Source organism: Lissotriton helveticus, chromosome 12 (assembly GCF_964261635.1).
Source record: "Lissotriton helveticus chromosome 12, aLisHel1.1, whole genome shotgun sequence".
NCBI classification, from domain to species: domain Eukaryota; kingdom Metazoa; phylum Chordata; class Amphibia; order Caudata; family Salamandridae; genus Lissotriton; species Lissotriton helveticus.
In genome coordinates this window covers 821,414,896-821,433,929 of record NC_136073.1, presented here as the reverse complement: position 1 = coordinate 821,433,929, position 19,034 = coordinate 821,414,896, and the positions used below count along the sequence as shown (strand labels likewise).

The 19,034-nt window shown below is 42.8% G+C and overlaps 1 protein-coding gene across 3 annotated transcripts in view; it reads right to left on the bottom strand.

Moving 5' to 3' along the window:
• Positions 1 to 19,034, bottom strand: part of CGN (cingulin) — a 222,679-nt gene that overhangs the window by 108,777 nt on the left and 94,868 nt on the right. For all 3 annotated transcript variants that reach the window (XM_078671006.1, XM_078671007.1, XM_078671008.1), the window contains exon 3: positions 4,484 to 4,572. In XM_078671006.1, coding sequence (XP_078527132.1) covers positions 4,484 to 4,572 — 89 coding nt within the window. The remainder of the gene's footprint in view (positions 1 to 4,483; positions 4,573 to 19,034) is intronic.

Here is a 19,034-nt window from a genome sequence, read left to right as displayed (position 1 = left end):
TACAAAAACATGTAAGTTTATTGAGCAGGTATATTTCTCTGCTTTTGCAAATGACTGGTCTTGTAATATGTGCTCACTACAGCCATAACCACTGCATCCATCTTCTTCTAACTTTTGATCATCTTACGGAAAAGTCTATATAATATTCTTGGCTGCGGCATTCCTTCTTCTACACATTCGGTTTGTACATACTGATAGATGTTTCCAAATATGCACAAGGTGCGTCAGAGAGTAGAACAGAAAAAAAGTTAATGCATCACATATTGTTAACTATGGGGCAGATGTACAAAGTCATTTAGCAGTCACAAAGTTTGTGATTCAGTACATCACAGGGTTTGCGACTGCTAAATTATTTTTTACTATGTATTAAACACATCTTGCAATTTGTTAATAGGTTACAGTTTTGCCAAACGGGTTTATATAAGCTTTCATAATCGAAATTTGGAATGGGAGTGTTTAGGGTGTCCCTTACAAACTGTGATTCATACTATGTATCAATGGTTTGAGACAGCAATTTCGGTTGGAAACCACGAATCTGTTACCAACTGCTTAAAGGAAGTGGCAACCCATTGGGAAAGTGGAAGGGGTCCCCATGTAACATCTTCCCCCTTCTGAATGAGAAAAAAAGTTTGTTTGGGAGTAGGGGGTGAACCAAGGGACCAGTGTGAACTCTCACTTTTTCAAAACGTGGATTGTTTTCTTACATGCAGCTCATTTCCTTTAAGGAAAACAGACTGCATTACAAAAATATGTACTTTATTAAAATGCAGTCTCAGACAAAATGGTCTGCTGACCCAAACAGGTCACGGTCCCTGTGAGCGCATTCTATCAGAGCGAGTTGCAGTTTGCTTCCTACCTCATTAATACTGATGACGTAGGTTGAATTATGAGCTATCTGAAAGGTGATTTTCAAAACTGACCTACTAGTACATAGGTCGATTTGCAAAATCTGAAATTATTTGCACAAAACGATAAAGAACAAATGGCAAACACTTTTTACTAATCAATTCTTAATATATCTGGACCATAAAAATTGAATTCCATGCAAGTTCTTTTCATGGTGGAGGCTGCAGCAGAAACCCTCCTCTAGTTTTCTATGTTCAACATCTGAATCACCATCTGATTGTGGGTAGACTGCATGCGTGTGTTGTCTGCCTGGAATGTTTCCACCTTCTTAGTGAAGGCATCCAAACACTTTTCAGTATCTGAAATATCAGCTGAAGCCACTGACAATAGAGTGGTTACAGCTGATAAATGAATTTCATTTGAGTTAATGGGAAAAACAATAGTATATGGTCGTCAATTAAAATAAAAAGTTTTAAAATGTATATATTTTTTATTTTATACTTATGAACGTTCCTGTTCAAAGCTCACAAGACCAACACCTTCCCATTTCAAAGGGCCTTGAGCAGACATATTCGGGTTTTAGCGAATAGTGGCATCTAAGTGGAGCACAATGCCTTTGAAATACAAAAAACTCACATTTGAGAACTAAGCAAATCTGAACGCGTGGTCATCTGATAAATAACCTTATGCAGATTTATTTTTCAAAAGGTTGCGCTTTATAGTGCACAGGTATTCAGGTCTTTCTAGAATAAGAGAAGCAAAGGAGTTTCTTAATTTAGACAATTGTGCCACAGTTGCCAGAGTACACGCAGGCTCAATTGTGGTCACAGATTACCCCTGTAAAGCAGGCTGGATTACAAGGAATGTATTTTAAATGCTTTTACTGCTCGAAAACACATATTCCTCCAGTAAGCTTAGTTTCCCAAGCCACATTAATTTTGTTTTCCTATTCTACTTTAGATCTATTTCTCCTTGTATTCTGCAGGTTTACTTTCCTATTCCTCAGTCTATTTACCTGGAGCATACAGACCATTTTCTTTCCACACATTAGTGAATACCGTAAAACAGAATTTGCTTTCAGGGCATTTGAAATTTTAAGAATAAAGCAGATGCAAAGAAAATGTAACAACCAGGGAAGGTTTTTCAATAGTTTTTCCCAAATGGGACAAAAAGAGTTGAGTGAAAATGTAATAAGTTATTAGCTTCCCTATGTGTTAGTATGGCCTCATTAAATCCAGTGCTAGGCCAAACATTCATGACTTCACTCTCAACCAGTGCTGTTCCAGTACCTTGGAGATTTGCTTCCTCAAGGATCTGATGTTCTCACCAACAGTGGTAGAAGAGTACGTTTTTCGGTTTTCTGCATCATAGGTCTTGGATCAGTGTTTCATCTTCCTCCTAGACAGCATTTCGAGCTTTGTTTACTTGCGGAGTGCCTTTGGTCCCTGCTCCTACTCTAGTGCCCAACCTGTCCTTCCTCCTACTTCCTGGTCTTAAGGTTGCTATGGCTCTGCAGTTTAAACCCTCACCGGTTTTCAATTCCAAAATAACAAGACCCTATTCTTGGCAATGTTCTACTACACAAAGAATGCCGTGGCAGCCACCATTCACAAGGAACTGGTAAATGAGGTGTGGGAGTCTGCTGCTGGACAATTTTGGTTGAGACTACCGGGCAGCAGAACTGCCTGGTTGCAAAAGACATATTGTTGACTTACAAAGAACATACAAGAACATACAAGGGCTTGGAGCCCGCCAATTGCTTACCATTGGTTGGCTTCCATCACTAATTTGCCTGCTTCTTAATCATGCCCCAGCTTGCCAGTCTTGTGTTGTCCCTTCCAAGGTACACAACATCTATAGCATCTCCTATAACTGTCTGGCTTTTACGCTTTCACGGCTTGATTTTCAAGCAATACTCCACAAGAGTGCATGGGGTTTCCAGCTGTCTGCCTCGAGCATTTCTCTCCCCCTGCACTCCGTATTGTTCACAGTTGCCCATGTCCTTCTCCCTCCATATTACGCTCGCTCTCGTGTACTCCTCCGTTGCTTTCTCACCAATGTGCTTTTCCCTCGCCTGTTCAACGTTGCTCTTGAGCCCATTGCTTTTCATCTCCTCCCCACCCTCCATGTTGCTTCCGTTCCCCGCTATTTGTGTTATTTGTGCCGAGCCGTGCCCTCTTCTGTAACACTTTACTTCTCCCTATTCCTTTGCCCTTCCGACACCCACCACCTTTTTTGCATCACCCCACCCGTGCCCTCCTTTTGTCGCCAGTTTCTTCTCTGCCCCCCTGCACTGCTTCCCCTGCCTACGGCCTCGGTGTTGCCCCGCCAAGGCCTCTGTTGCCCCGCCAAGCCCTCTGTGTCCCCCCTCCCCCTCCAAGGCCCTCCTAGTTGGTTTCTCCAAACGTGCTTCAAAATACTGATTTCACATGTTTGTTTTCTTTTTATTTGTTGATCCAATTTGGATCAGCAAATAAAAACAAAAAAGAGCATCCGCATCATTTTGTAGGCATGCACGTGTGGTTCATGTGCTTACCACATGGCATGGCAAGCCATGTCATAGGTTTTTTTCTCCATTTAACCGTGTTGCAATGCATCAAGACTGCTGTACAGCATAGCTAAAAAACATTGACAAAGCCAATAGGTCTCAAAAGGAACGACCCATTAGCTTTGACAATGCTTGCTATTTTCTTTGCTTACCTCCAGAGTTACTATGTTGAGAGGGGTGGAAAATTGGGATGTATGACGGTACAATGCGAGTTAGTACAACGCGTGCCGTTACATCGCGGTCGGTACAATGACTGCGAAGTTACCATGCTATGCCATTACAACGCAATTCTTTACATCGACAGGAAAATTGGTGCCAATAACATCAGGTGATCAACTGGGAACTTATGCATTTGAAGGAGCCAACAGGTATGGGGAGCTGGGCAGGATGTGTTCCTTTCAAAGGAAACTGAGTGTGTAACAACACAGGGAGGTGTGAGAACATTTACAGCTCCATCACTTCCAGTACTGCGAATCTGAAGATTCCGTAGCAAAAGACTCTGGCATTCATGTCGAGTACAAGAGTGCGGCACATGCCCGGATGAGGAAATTCCAACACTCCTCTTTCGTTCCACAAAAGCGAGCTCCTCAAATAAAAGCTCTTGTAACTCCACCTGGTTCTTTATTTCCCTTGCTGTGCCACACATTTGAATTTATGTTTGGGGGCACATTAATTGTCATGTGGCCCTAGCACATGGAATAAAAGCTGCAAATGTTAATCAAATGCAAGCAGATGCGTTCATAAACCGTCACCAAGAAGACATGGTCGTCAATGAGGTCATTGTTGTGGCTATACTCCAAGTAGAGGAGAAGAATCAAGCACAATCAAAACAAGGGATATAGAGCTCAAAAGATCATACTGCTAAATAAGAAACTGCAACATTTAGCAACAAGCATATAGCAAAATCTCACATGTTTTGAAATCGAAATCAGAAAGGACAAAATTATGCAAAAACTGAATGGTCTGCGTTTTTGCATTACCTGTGAATACGGCTTAACTAGAGCAAGTAGTGTGGTGTATACAAGTTTCATACAGGGAAAATATAGGTTTATGTGTATTCAGCAACAGTTGCGTCAAGAGTATACTTACCCATCTCTCAGAATGTTGTAGATCAATTCCTTAGTCTGCTCTGTGCTGCCAGCCTGCTGATCCCTTAAAAGGTCAGGTGTGGACTTCAACTGGTGAGAAGAAATAAAATACTGAAAATATATCTGGGTCGGTGAGAACAAATCTGTACTTGTGGTTAGGTTGCACTTTCCACTAGAAAGGCTTTTCATTGACAAATATCTTTGTGGCATTTGACGAATCTCTGTGATATTTGGTAAACAATTACTGTGTTCTGGTTAGTCTCGCTGCGTCAAGATTTGTACAGATCCCTACAACGAGGCCACCTTAAGCAGTAGCATCTGTGTCTCCCAGGTGTAAATCCATTCAGGACCTTTTGAGAAATGTACATAATAGAAAGGTGTTGGACAGGCTTCAGGTGAATAATGGTAAGAATATACTGATAGTTTAAAAGTTCTGAAAAAATAATCAAAGCAACCGGAGGAGCATTGAAAACCGTCAGAGTTCACCAATGCTGAGCACTGCCTGGTGTTATTGAGGTTTGTTAGTGCCTGGGTCCACTGGTGTTGGTTACTGGGTTGAACCATTGTTATTTGTTAATATATGTAGTCACTGATGTTCATTACTGTCAGGATCGATACGATCTGGAAAAATTATGTAAATATTGCCTGACCCAAGCATGCTGCCAATTCATGGTGTCAGTCTAGTCCTTGGTAGGAACAACACTGCAAAGTATGGCCTTTTTGAAAAGCGTGTTACAAAAACATGAACATGACAAAGGAAAAACTCAACACCATCAAATATTAAAAGAAACAGTGCTCCGTGAGACCTGGCCTCTAAGCAGGAAAAACAAAACATCAGTGTTAAGGGTAGGAGGAAAAATGATATTTTGCCTTACTCTTGTTGCAAAGCAAAATAATAACAGCATGACCAAAAGAGGATCAAGGTGGCTTAGGGTATTACCTAGTCGCTCACAGGAGTTGCGAAAGGGCCCCCGGGGACTACCAGGGGTACCACAGCCTTGAAGGATGGTGAACATTTGCAATCTCCTGTGCATGGCCAAAAACATGCACTGCTGCTTCAATGATATGGAAGCAGGCCAAGGACTACGATGCCTGTGCCCATCCCCAAATTAGCACAAACTAAGGTCATGCAGATTGGATTCTGTGGACAAGGGAGCTAGGTGCAGAGCTTGGTTTAAAGGAAATGTGAACACCAGAAGTCTGCTGCTCTGGCCAAAGTCATGTACACCCTGCTTGGTAGGTAGTCAGTGAGCCTGATAACTGTGTACAGCCATAAACCAGGTACAGTAGGTTCTGTGATCAAAGGTGGTGGGTGCAGACCCAGAAGCCTGGGGGCTTCTCAAAGACTTCGGGTGCACATGTCCAAAGCTCACTCCCTACACCAACTGACCAGTCTGATGTGCATAACTAAAGGCCATATGTCTCACTTTGGGAAATGGATAAAGCCATTAATAGCAAAGGCCATACACATTCACTGAAAATGCATTAAAGGGTGTGTATAGTTCAGAACTCAGAATCCAAATAATGTCAGCTAAAAATCGAAATCCCTTGGGTACATGGATGTTGCCATTATGATAACAATAACTAATAAGCACTAGATTTCTGATAGTTATGGTGAGCAACCCAACAATATAATCACCTCTCCCATGCAGCTTAAGTTCTCTCGCACACATCACTAATGACATCAACAATGACATTGATAACCAAACTCATGAACAAGACCCTCATTAATTAACAATTGTGAGCACGTAAATAATACATTACAGGCATTCTATTGATAGGAGATCGAAATATTGTAATGTGTGGATTTAGGGATACGTAGCTACCATAAATTGCCAATTTCAAGGATTTAAAGGTTTTGCTGCACATACAATCCTTCATGACACCAGTTTTTCTTTGCATCCAAAACATGAATACATTGAACATCATCTTAACTTTTCGAGATGTTTTTTTTCCAGTGGTTTCAAAGTTTTATTCTGTTTTGTTTTAATGTTACATCTTGGTCCCTGCACACCCCACCCACCTCTACTTGCTTTGGCCAACTAAAGTGGGGGCTAGACATATGGCTAATACATGAGACACAGCTTTCTTCTATTACCCAAACACAATCCATTGCCTTCAACAGTGAAAGTGATGCATTGCAACCCCTGGTTGCAGCTTGTGGGCAATGGTCTTGCCACCTAGCACTCGGACCCTCAGCATAGATGTCAATCCTGCCTAGTGGTGCACTGGACATGCAGCATGGCCTTCGTGATAATCTCTAAGAAGTGAACACTCATGAGCATCAGTGTGAAATTGTGGCATGTCAGCAGGCTCTCAGTTGCTCCTTTATTAAATACTTATTCCTAGTGATCGTAAAGCGCCAGGGAATATTATTAAGAAAATGTGAGACCCTATATCATTTTCCCCATATTAAACGTATTTTTACAGCTTTGTGCGAGAGTTGGCCAAGCCATTATCTCTAATTTCAATGTAATCTGTAGACTAAGAGTCACAATAAATACAAGACAAATAGTAGACAACTATACAGCAAAGCTGAAATAATGGAAGAGGTATAGTTAACACTGATCACATACTAGATCTCTTTTGCCATCTGTCCAATAAAAGGTTGTCACATTTACTAAATAGAAGGTAGGGAATTTCTTGTTGTTGATATGGCCTATTCAATCGGGAAGCATTTAGTAATGGAGCTAACCAGTAAGCATCAGATGGGGGAATTTTGATCCACCCATCCTAATGCAAGAAGTTGAGCAATATCAATGAGATTAATAAGGAATGCTTTAGCAAACCTCAGAAAATGAGTACCGCTTTAGCTACGCAAATGCCATATGAATATTATATGAGCTAAAGTTTTCATGAGATTAATATTGCACATTAGATGTATCCATTCATTGTGGAAATAACGAGATTTAAATGCATTATATTAGCTTTGAGATGCCTGCATATTGGACAAGTGACTGTAGGCTGTAGTCGAGACCATCATGTAGTAAATCTTAGATACCGTATGCATGATCTTTAAGCGAAGTCTGCTGGTCTTGGATGACATGCTTCATTGATAAATGTGCCTTCTTACATGGTAATGGAGACATTCATACTGAGATCCATATCTCAGTTATTATCAGATTTAGATATATCTGATGATGCGTTCTCAAAGAGCAGAGTAAAAACTCGACAGAAAGTGTGGGGCAAGGAAACTGTGGTAACTTGGAGGATCAGGAAAAAAGATAGCCATTAAAATGCATCTCAAGGCATTCTTTTAATTCAAGTTCGAAATTTGTATAGCCCACTACTCACCCAGAGGGTCTCAAGGCGCTTGAGGGAGGTGTGTATTTTACTTATCGAATATCCAAGTCTTTAGTTGTTTTCTGAAGGCGGGGTGGTTCTGAGTGAGGCGGAGGTGGGTGGGGAGAGAGTTCCAGGTTTTGGCCGCTAAGTATGAGAAGGATCTCCCTCCCATGGTGGATCTTTGGATGCGTGGGATTGTGGCGAGGGCTTGATTGGACGATCGTAGTTGGCGGGAGGGGGTGTAAAAGGACAGGCGTGTGTTGAGGCAATCGGGTCCTAAGTTGTAGAGGGCTTTGTGTGCGTGGGTGAGGAGGCGGAACGTTATTCTCTTGTTGACGGGGAGCCAGTGTAGGTCTTTAAGGTGGCCGGAAATGTGAGCTTGGCGGGGGATGTCAAGTATGAGTCTGGCTGAGGCGTTTTGGATGCGTTGGAGTTTTTTTCTGTAGTTTGGCTGTGGTTCCGGCGTAAAGGGTGTTTCCATAGTCCAGTCGGCTAGTGACCAGTGCGTGCGTGACCGTCTTTCTAGTTTCGGAGGGGATCCAGCGGAAGATTTTTTTGAGCATGCGTAGGAAGTTGAAGCAGGATGACGTGACGGCGTTGACTTGTCTTGTCATCGAGAGGGAGGAGTCTAGGATGAAACCCAGGTTCCGAGCGTGGTCCGTGGGGATGGGAGCTGTTCCCAAGGCCGGAGGCCACCATGAGTTGTCCCAGGCGGAGGGAGATGAGCCTAAGATGAGGACTTCAGTTTTGTCCGAATTTAGTTTTAGACGGCTGTTCTTCATCCATTCAGCTACTTCTTTCATTCCTTCGTGTAAGTTTGTTTTGGCGGTGTTTGGGTCTTTGGTGAGGGAGAGGATCAGTTGGGTGTCATCTGCGTAAGAAATGATGTTGAGGTTGTGGTGGCGTGCTATGGTTGCCAGGGGACTCATGTATACGTTGAAGAGGGTGGGGCTGAGAGATGATCCTTGTGGTACGCCGCAGATAACTGGGGTGGCTTCTGATCTAAAAGGGAGGAGGCGGACTCTCTGGGTTCTTCCGGTAAGGAACGAGGTGATCCAGTCCAGTGCTTTTCCTTGTATTCCGATGTTGCTGAGGCGTTGTATAAGGGTGCTATGACATACTGTGTCGAAGGCTGCAGATAGGTCTAGTAGTATGAGGGCAGCTGTTTCTCCGTTGTCCAGAAGAGTTCGAATGTCGTCTGTTGCTGCGATGAGGGCGGTCTCAGTGCTGTGTTTGGCTCGGAACCCGGACTGTGAAGGGTCGAAGGATTTGTTGGATTCGAGGAAGGCGGCGAGTTGATTGTTAACTGCTTTCTCAATGACTTTGGCAGGGAATGGGAGGAGCGAGATGGGGCGGTAGTTCTTAAGTTCAGTGGGGTCTGCTGTGGGTTTCTTCAGAAGGGCGCTGAGTTCGGCATGTTTCCAGCTTTCCGGGAATGTGGCGGAATCGAGGGAGCAGTTGATGATGTCTTTGAGGTGGGGTGCGATGGTGGAGTCTGCTTTGTTGAAAATGTGGTGGGGGCATGGGTCGGTTGGCGATCCTGAGTGGATGGAGTTCATCAAGCGGATGGTGTCTTCAGTGGTGATTGGGTTCCAGGCGTAAATGTTGTTGGAAGGAGGTTTTATTTCGGAGGAGGGGGGTGTGGATTGGTTTCCAAAGCTGTTATGAATGTCAGCGATTTTGTTGTGGAAGAATGAGGCTAGAGAGTCACAGAGGTCTTGAGAGGGGGTGATGTCGTTGGTGTCGGCGGTGGGGTTGGTAAACTCTTTGACGATGTTGAATAGTTCCTTGCTGTTGTGGCTGTTGTTGTCGAGTCGATCCTTGAATGCTGATTTCTTTGTGGATCGGATCAGTTGGTGGTGTTTGCGGGTGGCGTTCTTGAAGGTGGCTAGGTTGTCAGTGGTTGGGTTTTTTCGCCAGGCTTTCTCTAGGGTGCGACAGGTCATCTTGGATTTCTTAAGGTCTTCGTTGAACCATGGGGCTTTTTTGCTACCTTGCTTGATATGAATGTTTTTCAAGGGTGCTAATTCGTCAGCGCAGTGGTTGATCCATTGTGTGAGGTCGGTGGCTGCTTGGTTTGGGTCCAGTGGTTTTTCGGGGGGGTTTTGGTGGAGCGATGTGAAGAGCTGGTCGGTGGTGATTTTGTTCCAGTTTCTGCGGGGTAATGGTTGTGGGTGGTTGTGGGTAGTGGTCTTTTTGTAGTTGAAGTGAACGCAGCTGTGGTCCGTCCAGTGGAGAGTTGTGGTGTGATTGAAGGAGATGTGCTTGCTGGAGGTGAAGATTGGGTCGAGCGTGTGTGCCTGGCCAAGTGGGTGGGGGTGTCGACAAGTTGTTTGAGTCCGAGGTTGGCGAGGTTGTCCAGAAGGGTGGTGGTGTGGCTATCGTTGTTCTTTTCAAGGTGGAAGTTGAGGTCTCCCAGTAGAATGTAGTCCTCAGAGGGGAGGGCGTGGGGGCTGATGAAGTCAGTGATGTCTTCGCTGAATTGGGTGCGAGGTCCTGGTGGCCTGTAGATGAGGGTGCCTCTAAGTGTGGTCTTGGGCTAGATGTGGATTTGGAAGTGAAGGTGTTCGGCGGCTGTGAGGGTGTCCTCAGAGTTGGTTGTGATGCGGATGGTGTTCTTATGGACGATGGCGATGCCTCCTCCTGTTTGGTTGATGCGGTCTTTTCGGATGATCTTGTAGCCTTCTGGGATGGCTATGGCGATGTCGGGAGCTGACGAAGCGTTCATCCAGGTTTCTGTAAGGAAGGCGACGTCCGGCGAAGTGGTGTCGAGTAGGTTCCAGAGGTCTATAGCGTGGCAGTGGACCGAGCGGGTGTTGAGCAGGATGCACTTCAGATGGTTTGTGTCGGATCTCTGTTTGGAGTTTGTGGGTTTGGTGTGGGTCTTGGTGCAGTCGAATTTGCAGGATTGGCAGGAAAAGGGTCCATGGATGAGTCCAGGTGCGGCTTGGTAGCAGTTAGGTGGGCGGCCGGTGTTAAGGGCGGAGAGGGTAGCGGCGTCGTACGTGATGCGGGTGGGGGGGGTATTGCGGGGGCCAGGGGGTCTGGCGCTGGGCGCAGTCCAGGCGCGGACGGGCGTAGACGGGCTTACCTTTGGCGCGCCTTCGACGCGCATGGGGCGCGACCGCTGCGCGTGAACGCTGCACGTAAGTGCATCTGACATAAGTGGATAGTGGGGGGCGGAGCGTGGGAGGGGCAGCTGGGAGGCGGGATCGGGGAGGAGACACGGGCCACGAGTCAACAGAATAACAAAATGGCAGTACAGAAAGCGAAACTGGGGCACAATATCACGAAAAACAATAATGAGGCTAAATATATGTCACAGCAATGCAGCGCAACTGGGCTCAAATACAATTACAAGGCAGCGATAGAAGGCAACGATACCAGGCGCTATGTCAGCGTCAAAGCGCTCTCGAATTGCAGGCGATTGATGATACTTGAAGATATGACCCAGTCAGACTATACAAATGGCAGAGTTTTCGACATGTTCTATTTTAATGAATAGTTCAATCAACTAAACAATTTCCTCTACTCATCTATAATGAGGAAAACAAAACGGTAGAGGAAAACAAAACTGTTGCCAAATTTTGAATCGTTTTGGCAAATAGAAAATATAAACCATGTGTGGGATTTGTCCTATCATCCAAATTAGGATCCAAGCAAATGTGGCCTTGAGGCAAAATTATTTTAAAAACGTAAAGATAATTATACTTAAAGGTTTGTCCTGAATACGGTCAACAGAAAATAGGGCGATGAATAGGACTGTTCAATAAATTCTTATGGAGAGTGCTAGCAGTCCCAAATACAACTGCCTTCTATATTGCCCATAAGGAGACAGATGCACCCTATATCAGCGATTTCATTAGCATGGCTGCCATTACACTTTGGCATAGAATCTGGACTAAAGATGAGACACAATTCACCAAAGATATAATAATGGATTGCCTCACACTTGACCATTGCAGAAAAATACCTTGGCTACAGTATATTTATAGTCTTTTAACTGAGTGCAATGTGGCAATTGACTTTTATGATCCGGAGTCTATGCAGGCTTACAATAAAAGGGACTTAAAAACAAGACTAATCAACTCTAGGGATTCTATAAGAGATGCTGAGTTGAGCACAACATCGAGTGTTAGATCATTTTGCGAAGGCTCACTCTCACTGGGTGTCCAGCAGTACCTTGTTTTTACAAGAAATATGCAACACCGATTCTATTTAACAAGGTAAAGGATGGACACCCAGCATTACCAGATTGCATTCCCTAGCATGGGCAAGTGGAGTGTTAATCTACCTAACTGCCCATGTGATGGAAAATCCCCCCAGACTACATTACATTTTATACTTTTTTGTAATTTTTACAGGGACAGCAGGAAATCAATGTTATGATCCTTATTTATTGATAATAGATTGTATACCTATAAATCTGCGTTTTATCATATTTGTAATTTGGAAAATGTAAAAACATGTAATGTAGTTATTCTCTTTATCCAAATGGCAATCAAGAAAAGAAAGGATCTTTCACATTTGGAAATATTATCATATGAAATTGAATAGGTCCTTACCTCTGTTGATTAGTATACTGTCCTTTCGTCACTCCAATACACTTGTCATGACGGAGATAGAATCATAATAAGTAGTATCTTGCGATTCAATGTACAATGAACTCCAGTGTCTTTGTGAGCTTATATTTATATAATCATTGTCTCTTTGGGCTGAGAAATTATAGTGCATTGACTATATTTTAAATGTTTTTCTAGAAATTGTTTGTGGGAAATCCCAGTATGGAACGTTAACATGTATCAAATAATTTTGTAATCAGTTTTACTATGGAGAACTGTTTTTGTGTAGAATGCTTTTATGGTTATATACTATATACCCCAAAAAAAGATTGATTTGAATTTGACTGTACAATAGCATTGCTATACACAGCCTTAGCTGACTAGTTGTGTCTAATATTACCTTCTAAAATATAGCAAATTGAAGCCCTATGCTATAACAGTAAGACTGCTATCTATGAGTCCAGTGGCATTGCCTTCATTATCACAGGAAAGTTATAAAAGATTGAAGCCTCTCAAAAAATTAATGGAGCCATGTTATAGCTTATTAATAATGCATTCAACCATGGCGGGACACCGACAAACGTTTGCTCCAAACCTCCCACCATAAGCCATATATTTCATACAATCCATCATCTTTCTGTATGAAGATCTGATTTATTTTATCATTTTTAATAAACTCAATGAAAGACAGTTGCATTCCTCTGAAAAAAATGTCCTTAGAAATCTTAACATCAACTTTGGAAATAAGGGGCAACCTAAGAAAATAGGTCAGTGACATACTAAATCCTATTCATAACCTAGTTATGATCTGGATGGAAAAAAAATAAGACCGCATCTTACTAAAGCAATTTAAAAAAAATGCAGTCATGACACTTCTAAGAGGCAGAGTGCTTTATTCAAAATAATCAGAGGTTGTGTCAATAATACTCTTGTGGGGCAACGCCAAAATGCTTACGTTTCTTTAACAACAAAAGCAAAGTCTTCCAAATACAATTTTGATGTTGAGCAAACCTCAAAATGTGGGTACAAATCCTCCTAAATTCAAATATGAATCAAGAAAATGCTCTCCTGTATCGAAAGAGGAACCACCAAAACTCATGGAAAACCTCAAACCAGAAGCAAATCAACTGGATTCTTTATCCTCCAAATCATCAAATCTTTCTCCCTCCAAACTTATATGCAGCTTCATTGAATAGAGGATTTCTCTGAGACTCTTCCAAAACCGTTGAAAGGTCCCTACTGATCAAAGTTTTCCAGTGGACAGGAATGCCTACCTCCACATCCTTTGGGACCTCCCCTCGACTATCAAGATGATGGATCCTGCCAGACTAATTTGATGATCCCTTTACGGATTGACTTTTCTAGAAGGTTAGCCATTGACTAACTTACTTGCTATACAAAAGTCAATGCTTAGTACGGATGCGCTAGAGCACAACAAGTGTAGATACAAGTCAAAAATTAATTACTTGATCATGGAGTGGTGAAGAATGATTGGAATTCTCCTAGATGACTTCTTTCTAAACGCAATTAAGTATAGGATACTATATTATTTTAAAGAAACTCCACAATCTGTCCAAGATTAACTTCTACTCCTTCACCTAGATGGAGGACCTTAGTGAAAGATTTGGAAATGGTCAATTTACCTATATATTATATAGTACTAACAAATAACTGCAGGAACCTCATAAGGAACTTGCAGCCACTTAACTAGCGGACATTATCTATAGCAAGAATTGGAAGATCCTTAATATAAACTCGCTACCGTCTGTTCAACAATAGTGAAAACTGGTCCAACAGTGAATCCACTAAAATACACCCTGCCCATAAACCTACTGAGAACAGGTCCGTCCTGCCTCTATGAGCCAAACAAGCTATACCATTAACAAACTAGAAACCAACCCTTCTGTGACTCGTCTGGTATTACTGCGGATTCATCCTCTGCTTACTTACCGGATGTCAACATCAATTAAATTAAACCAACTGTGGAAGTGAAGAAAGTCTTCCAGGGCCTGCATGTGGCCCTGTACTAATTCCTGCTAGCAAAATACTGGCCTCAACATTTGGCCAGTATATAATTTTCCACACATTCGGAAAGGGTTGCAATCCATCTTCCTCATTAATATTAAAAAAGTAAGTAGCAAATTGCAACTACTCTGATTGTAGGCCTTCACTATGATGGTGGCATCAGCAGACCATGTCAGTGAGACCCTTTCAATAAATGTAACTTTTGAAAAACAAAATATTAAGACGTAGCTCATTTTTCTCAAAGGAAATGGGCTGCGTTCAGAAAGAAAATTTTCCTTTTTTTATTGGTTTAGAATTTGCTGCGTCCTATGGACCACTGCCAATTTTCCCAACAACCTTTTTTTTTTATTCAAAAAGGGGAAGATGTCCTGAAGGGACTCTCTTCTGTTTTGTGAATGGGTTACCACCCTAACTTGGGGTGGTTGGGTCAGTAAAATTACTGTTTTGCAACCGAATTTCAGTCACAAAACATAGATACATACAATACTAATTCGGTATTTGGACATGCCCTACAGCATGCCCTTTCCAGGTACCGAATAAGTATCAATTTGAAATCCCATTTAAGGAGTCGCAAAACCTTCTCCTGGGATTAATACATAGCAAAAGGCATTTTAGAGGCTGCAAACACTGAATCAAAGCGTCTGCAACAGTTAAAATGCTATGTCAAGAGAGAAACAGCGGGGGGGTTATATAGACCTTCCACCTGATGCCAGGCCATATGTAGTAGTGCTAACAGGTGTCCCGGAAATAGGCAACCATCATGAGGAAACCTTTTGGTCACTGAGGAATAAAATAATTCATTGGTGAATGAAAATAGGCCTTTATCTAACCATATGAAAAATACAATTTTAATGGCGCAAAGGGTGCCATGGATAGGCCCTTCATATAAATCTATCCCAGGTGATTGCATTGTTGTTACATTTGAAGCGTCACACACTGTACACCACATATGCACATGGAACACTTTTGGTGGGAATTCAACTATTGAAGCCAGACCACTCACCTTCTTCTATCCTCCGCAGATGTGCCTTGATCAAGAAGGAAGTTGGACAATGGCCAGACACTATGCTCGGGGTGGGTTAAGAGATGGTAGACAGGGTAACCCCAGTTGGTGGAATGGGGTTCCAACTTACAACAGGTTCAGCTGTCTAGAAGGAGTAGATTGACTTGCACCAAGGATAGACTGCACAATCAGCTCCAACGGTTCATCTTTTATACTGTGCACTGTGCCCACGACTATTATATGTAATTTAGAAGAGAGTATAGAAATGATTACCGGGGTGGAGGGGGGGGGTGGGAACTAGTCATTGTCTTGGTACCGATGCTGCCCCTAAGGATCCGCAAGATGAGAGGGTTGGCGGCATTAGCCGTCCAGGGAGTGAGGGATTATGCCTCGCAAGTGGAGGTGTATGATGAAGCAGACAGAATGCCCCAAGATGTGCTGACTCACCCAGGGCCTCATCCACTGGAACCAGTTACTCCAAACGTAGGACTGACTAGTATCGGCAACAACTCGCCACTGTTATTAGTCTCGTGGAATATAGCGGGAGTAACTAAGAATCTAAGGGATCCTGAGTGGGCAGAGTACATTGATTCTAGTGACCTCTGCCTATTACAGGAATCATGGGCAATCGATACACCGCACAGGGTTGGCTATAAATCGTTTGGCATTGGAGCAGTTCCATCAACCAGGGGTAGGCCCTCAGGGGGCCTAATTATCTGGGTCAAAGTAACCCTGAAGATTAGGATTGAAGTCATGGATACTAGCTCACTGGACATCCTGGCCCTAAAAATTACAACTTTTGAGGGGAAAGTGTGTTATCTAATTAATGTTTATAACAGGCCATTATGCCATACTAAAGAATCGGCAACTCTAGCTAAACTAGATTCCTTCCTGGGGAGGACGGTTGGTAAAGAAGCAGTTATATTAGCTGGTGACTTAAACTGCAACTTCGAACCTGTCCCAGGGCTAATTGATGTTTTTGAGGAAGAAGATCAAGCCAATAACATCCCTCGGTTGGATAATACTAAATTTGTGAAATGTTCCGCCTTGGCAGTACGAATAGTAAAGTTGACGGCTGAACATGGCCTTAGGGCGTGCAATGGCCGCCTTCCCTCAGATGTTTTAAAAAAAACTACCTTTTCAAGAGCCCACACCAAAAGTAATCTAGACTTTGTAGTTGTCTCATTATCCATCTGGCAGTATATGGTTGATCTTGAGGTGAAGGATAGATTAGAGAGTGACCACTATCCTATGGAACTATCATTAGATCCACTCCTGTTTTTGGAGAATAGGGATGCACCATCACTAGAGGCATATAAAACTGTCTCATGTGACGAAATACTGGTCAGTAACAATAGGCGAGCCTTAAAGTGGTCACATGTGTTAGAACATGGTAACATTCTCTCGGCAATTTACTCACAATTTGAGTTAACCATTGCACCCTTATTTGGGTATCATGCTTTACCCAACACTTCAGAACAATTTATTGCATTGCATAAGGAGTTTTTCATGGCATTGAAAACATTACTGACAAAAATGCCAAGGATGCAAAAAAAATGTAAGGAATCTGTCACATAGCAAAGCATGGTATGGCAAGTCTTGTAGGATAGCTAAGGGGGAGCTTATGATGGCAATAAAAAATAAAAGCCAAGCTGACGTCAGATTAGCTAGGGAAGCGTATAAGCACATACAGATGACCTCAAGGAAGGTGTGGGAGGAGGCGAGCTGGGCAGAAATATTGGCAGCCGCCAAAGCGAAGGATACTGTAGGGTTCTGGAGGTTGGTTGCCAATGGGAGCCATGTAGGGAGAGTTGTGAAAGACATATACCTCGATGAATCCACGTGGGTGAACCACTTCACGACTCTTTATCAAAAATTTGACAGTGTCATAGACAAGTGTAGTGAAAAAGCACCATGGGCCCCACCCCCGATTGAGTGTCTAGGCTATTGAAGAAACAGAGATGGCAATTAGTGCATTGAAAAGTGGCAAAGCGCCAGGTCTGGACAAAATTCCCGGGGATTTGTATAAGCACGATACAAAGGTCTGGGCACCCTATATAAACTATTTATTTAACATTTTGTCTAGTAACTGCGACTTCCCAGATAGTTGGCGGCGAGCCGAGATTGTTTTAATTTTTAAAAAGGGTAATCGGTCTGAACCCTCAAATTACCGACCGATCAGTTTAATGGACATCCTGCAGAAATTATACTCAAGGCATATACTAACCCGTATAAATGATTGGTTGGAAGAGAAGACGGTACTTACAAAATTCCAAGCTGGGTTCAGGAGTAAGGTCAGCACTATTGATCAGGTTTTTAGGTTCTGCTGCCTTTACTGGAAATACGTTCACATCAGAAAAGGGCACTAATATGTCGCTTTCGTAGACCTGAGAGCGGCATTTGATTTAGTGCCACGAGACCTCCTTTGGAGGTCCCTCGAAGAGGCTGGGATGCCAGTATGCATTTTGGCTCAAATAATCGAGTTGCACGCCAGGAATTTCGCCAATGTGAGATGGGGTCCCAATGGCGAATTGACCCATAATATACCAATTGAACGTGGCGTCCGCCAAGGCTGCGTCCTGGCTCCCACGTTATTTTCCCTTTTCGTGAACGATATTCCTGCACATCTGGAGGGCTGTATGAATGATTCTCCCAAACTTAATGGAGAAAGGGTGCCTGCGTTACTTTTCGCGGATGATACGATCTTAATTTCGCAAACCAAAAAAGGTCTCCAGGCACTACTTAACTCCTTTAGTGAATATTGTGATAAGAAGGGGTTGGAAATCAATGTAAATAAAACAAAGTGCATGGCCTTAAACCCCTGTAGACCGGATAAAGGGTGCTTAGTGCTAGATGGCCAAAAATTGGAAACAGTTGATCACTTTTCTTACCTGGGGGTTGCTATAGACTCTAAATTTACATGGAAACCCCAAATCGAAAAAAGTAAGGTGATTTTTGCCCAAAATATTAAACCGATCCTTAGTAAGCAAAACACAAGTACAAGTAAAGCAGTGACACCTGTCGTGGAGCTCTTTAAGTTCAAAGTCCAATTGGCAGCACTCTACGGAGCTGAGATTTGGGGGCCATCGGCTAAGGATACCTTTGTCATCATGGATAATAAATTCATGCGAAGTATCGTAAGGGCCCCTACAAGTACTCCTTTAGTGCCTCTCCAATTGGACTTGAACTTTAAGAGGACAGACCACTACTCCATCCTTAGGCCCTTAATGTTCTGGGTAAGACTTTGGCTGACACCAAAACTGGCTGATTATAGGAAGGGTCTACAAGAAATAATGGGCTTAGATTTACTGAATTCCATTATTTGGCTTAAACATATTAAAACATGGTTTTCCAAATTAGGCCTTCCACAGTTTTGGGAGTATCCCGAAAGGCTACCTTATAATTCAAAAATCACGGTGAAAAAGGTTTTCTGGCCTTTCATAAATAATCAACTAATCAATAGGACTAGATGTGGGACTCTAGTGAAAAATGTTGTAACTTTTAAGGATGAACCTCTTTTCGAGGTGTTCCTTGATGAAGTAGAACCCCCACTTGCAAAGACCTTATTTATGAAGTTTAGATATGGTAACCTCATGACTAATTCTACAATGGCATATTGGTCTAGGAAAAATAAAGATGAAACCCATGTGGCAAGTGAAAACTGTATAATGTGTGAG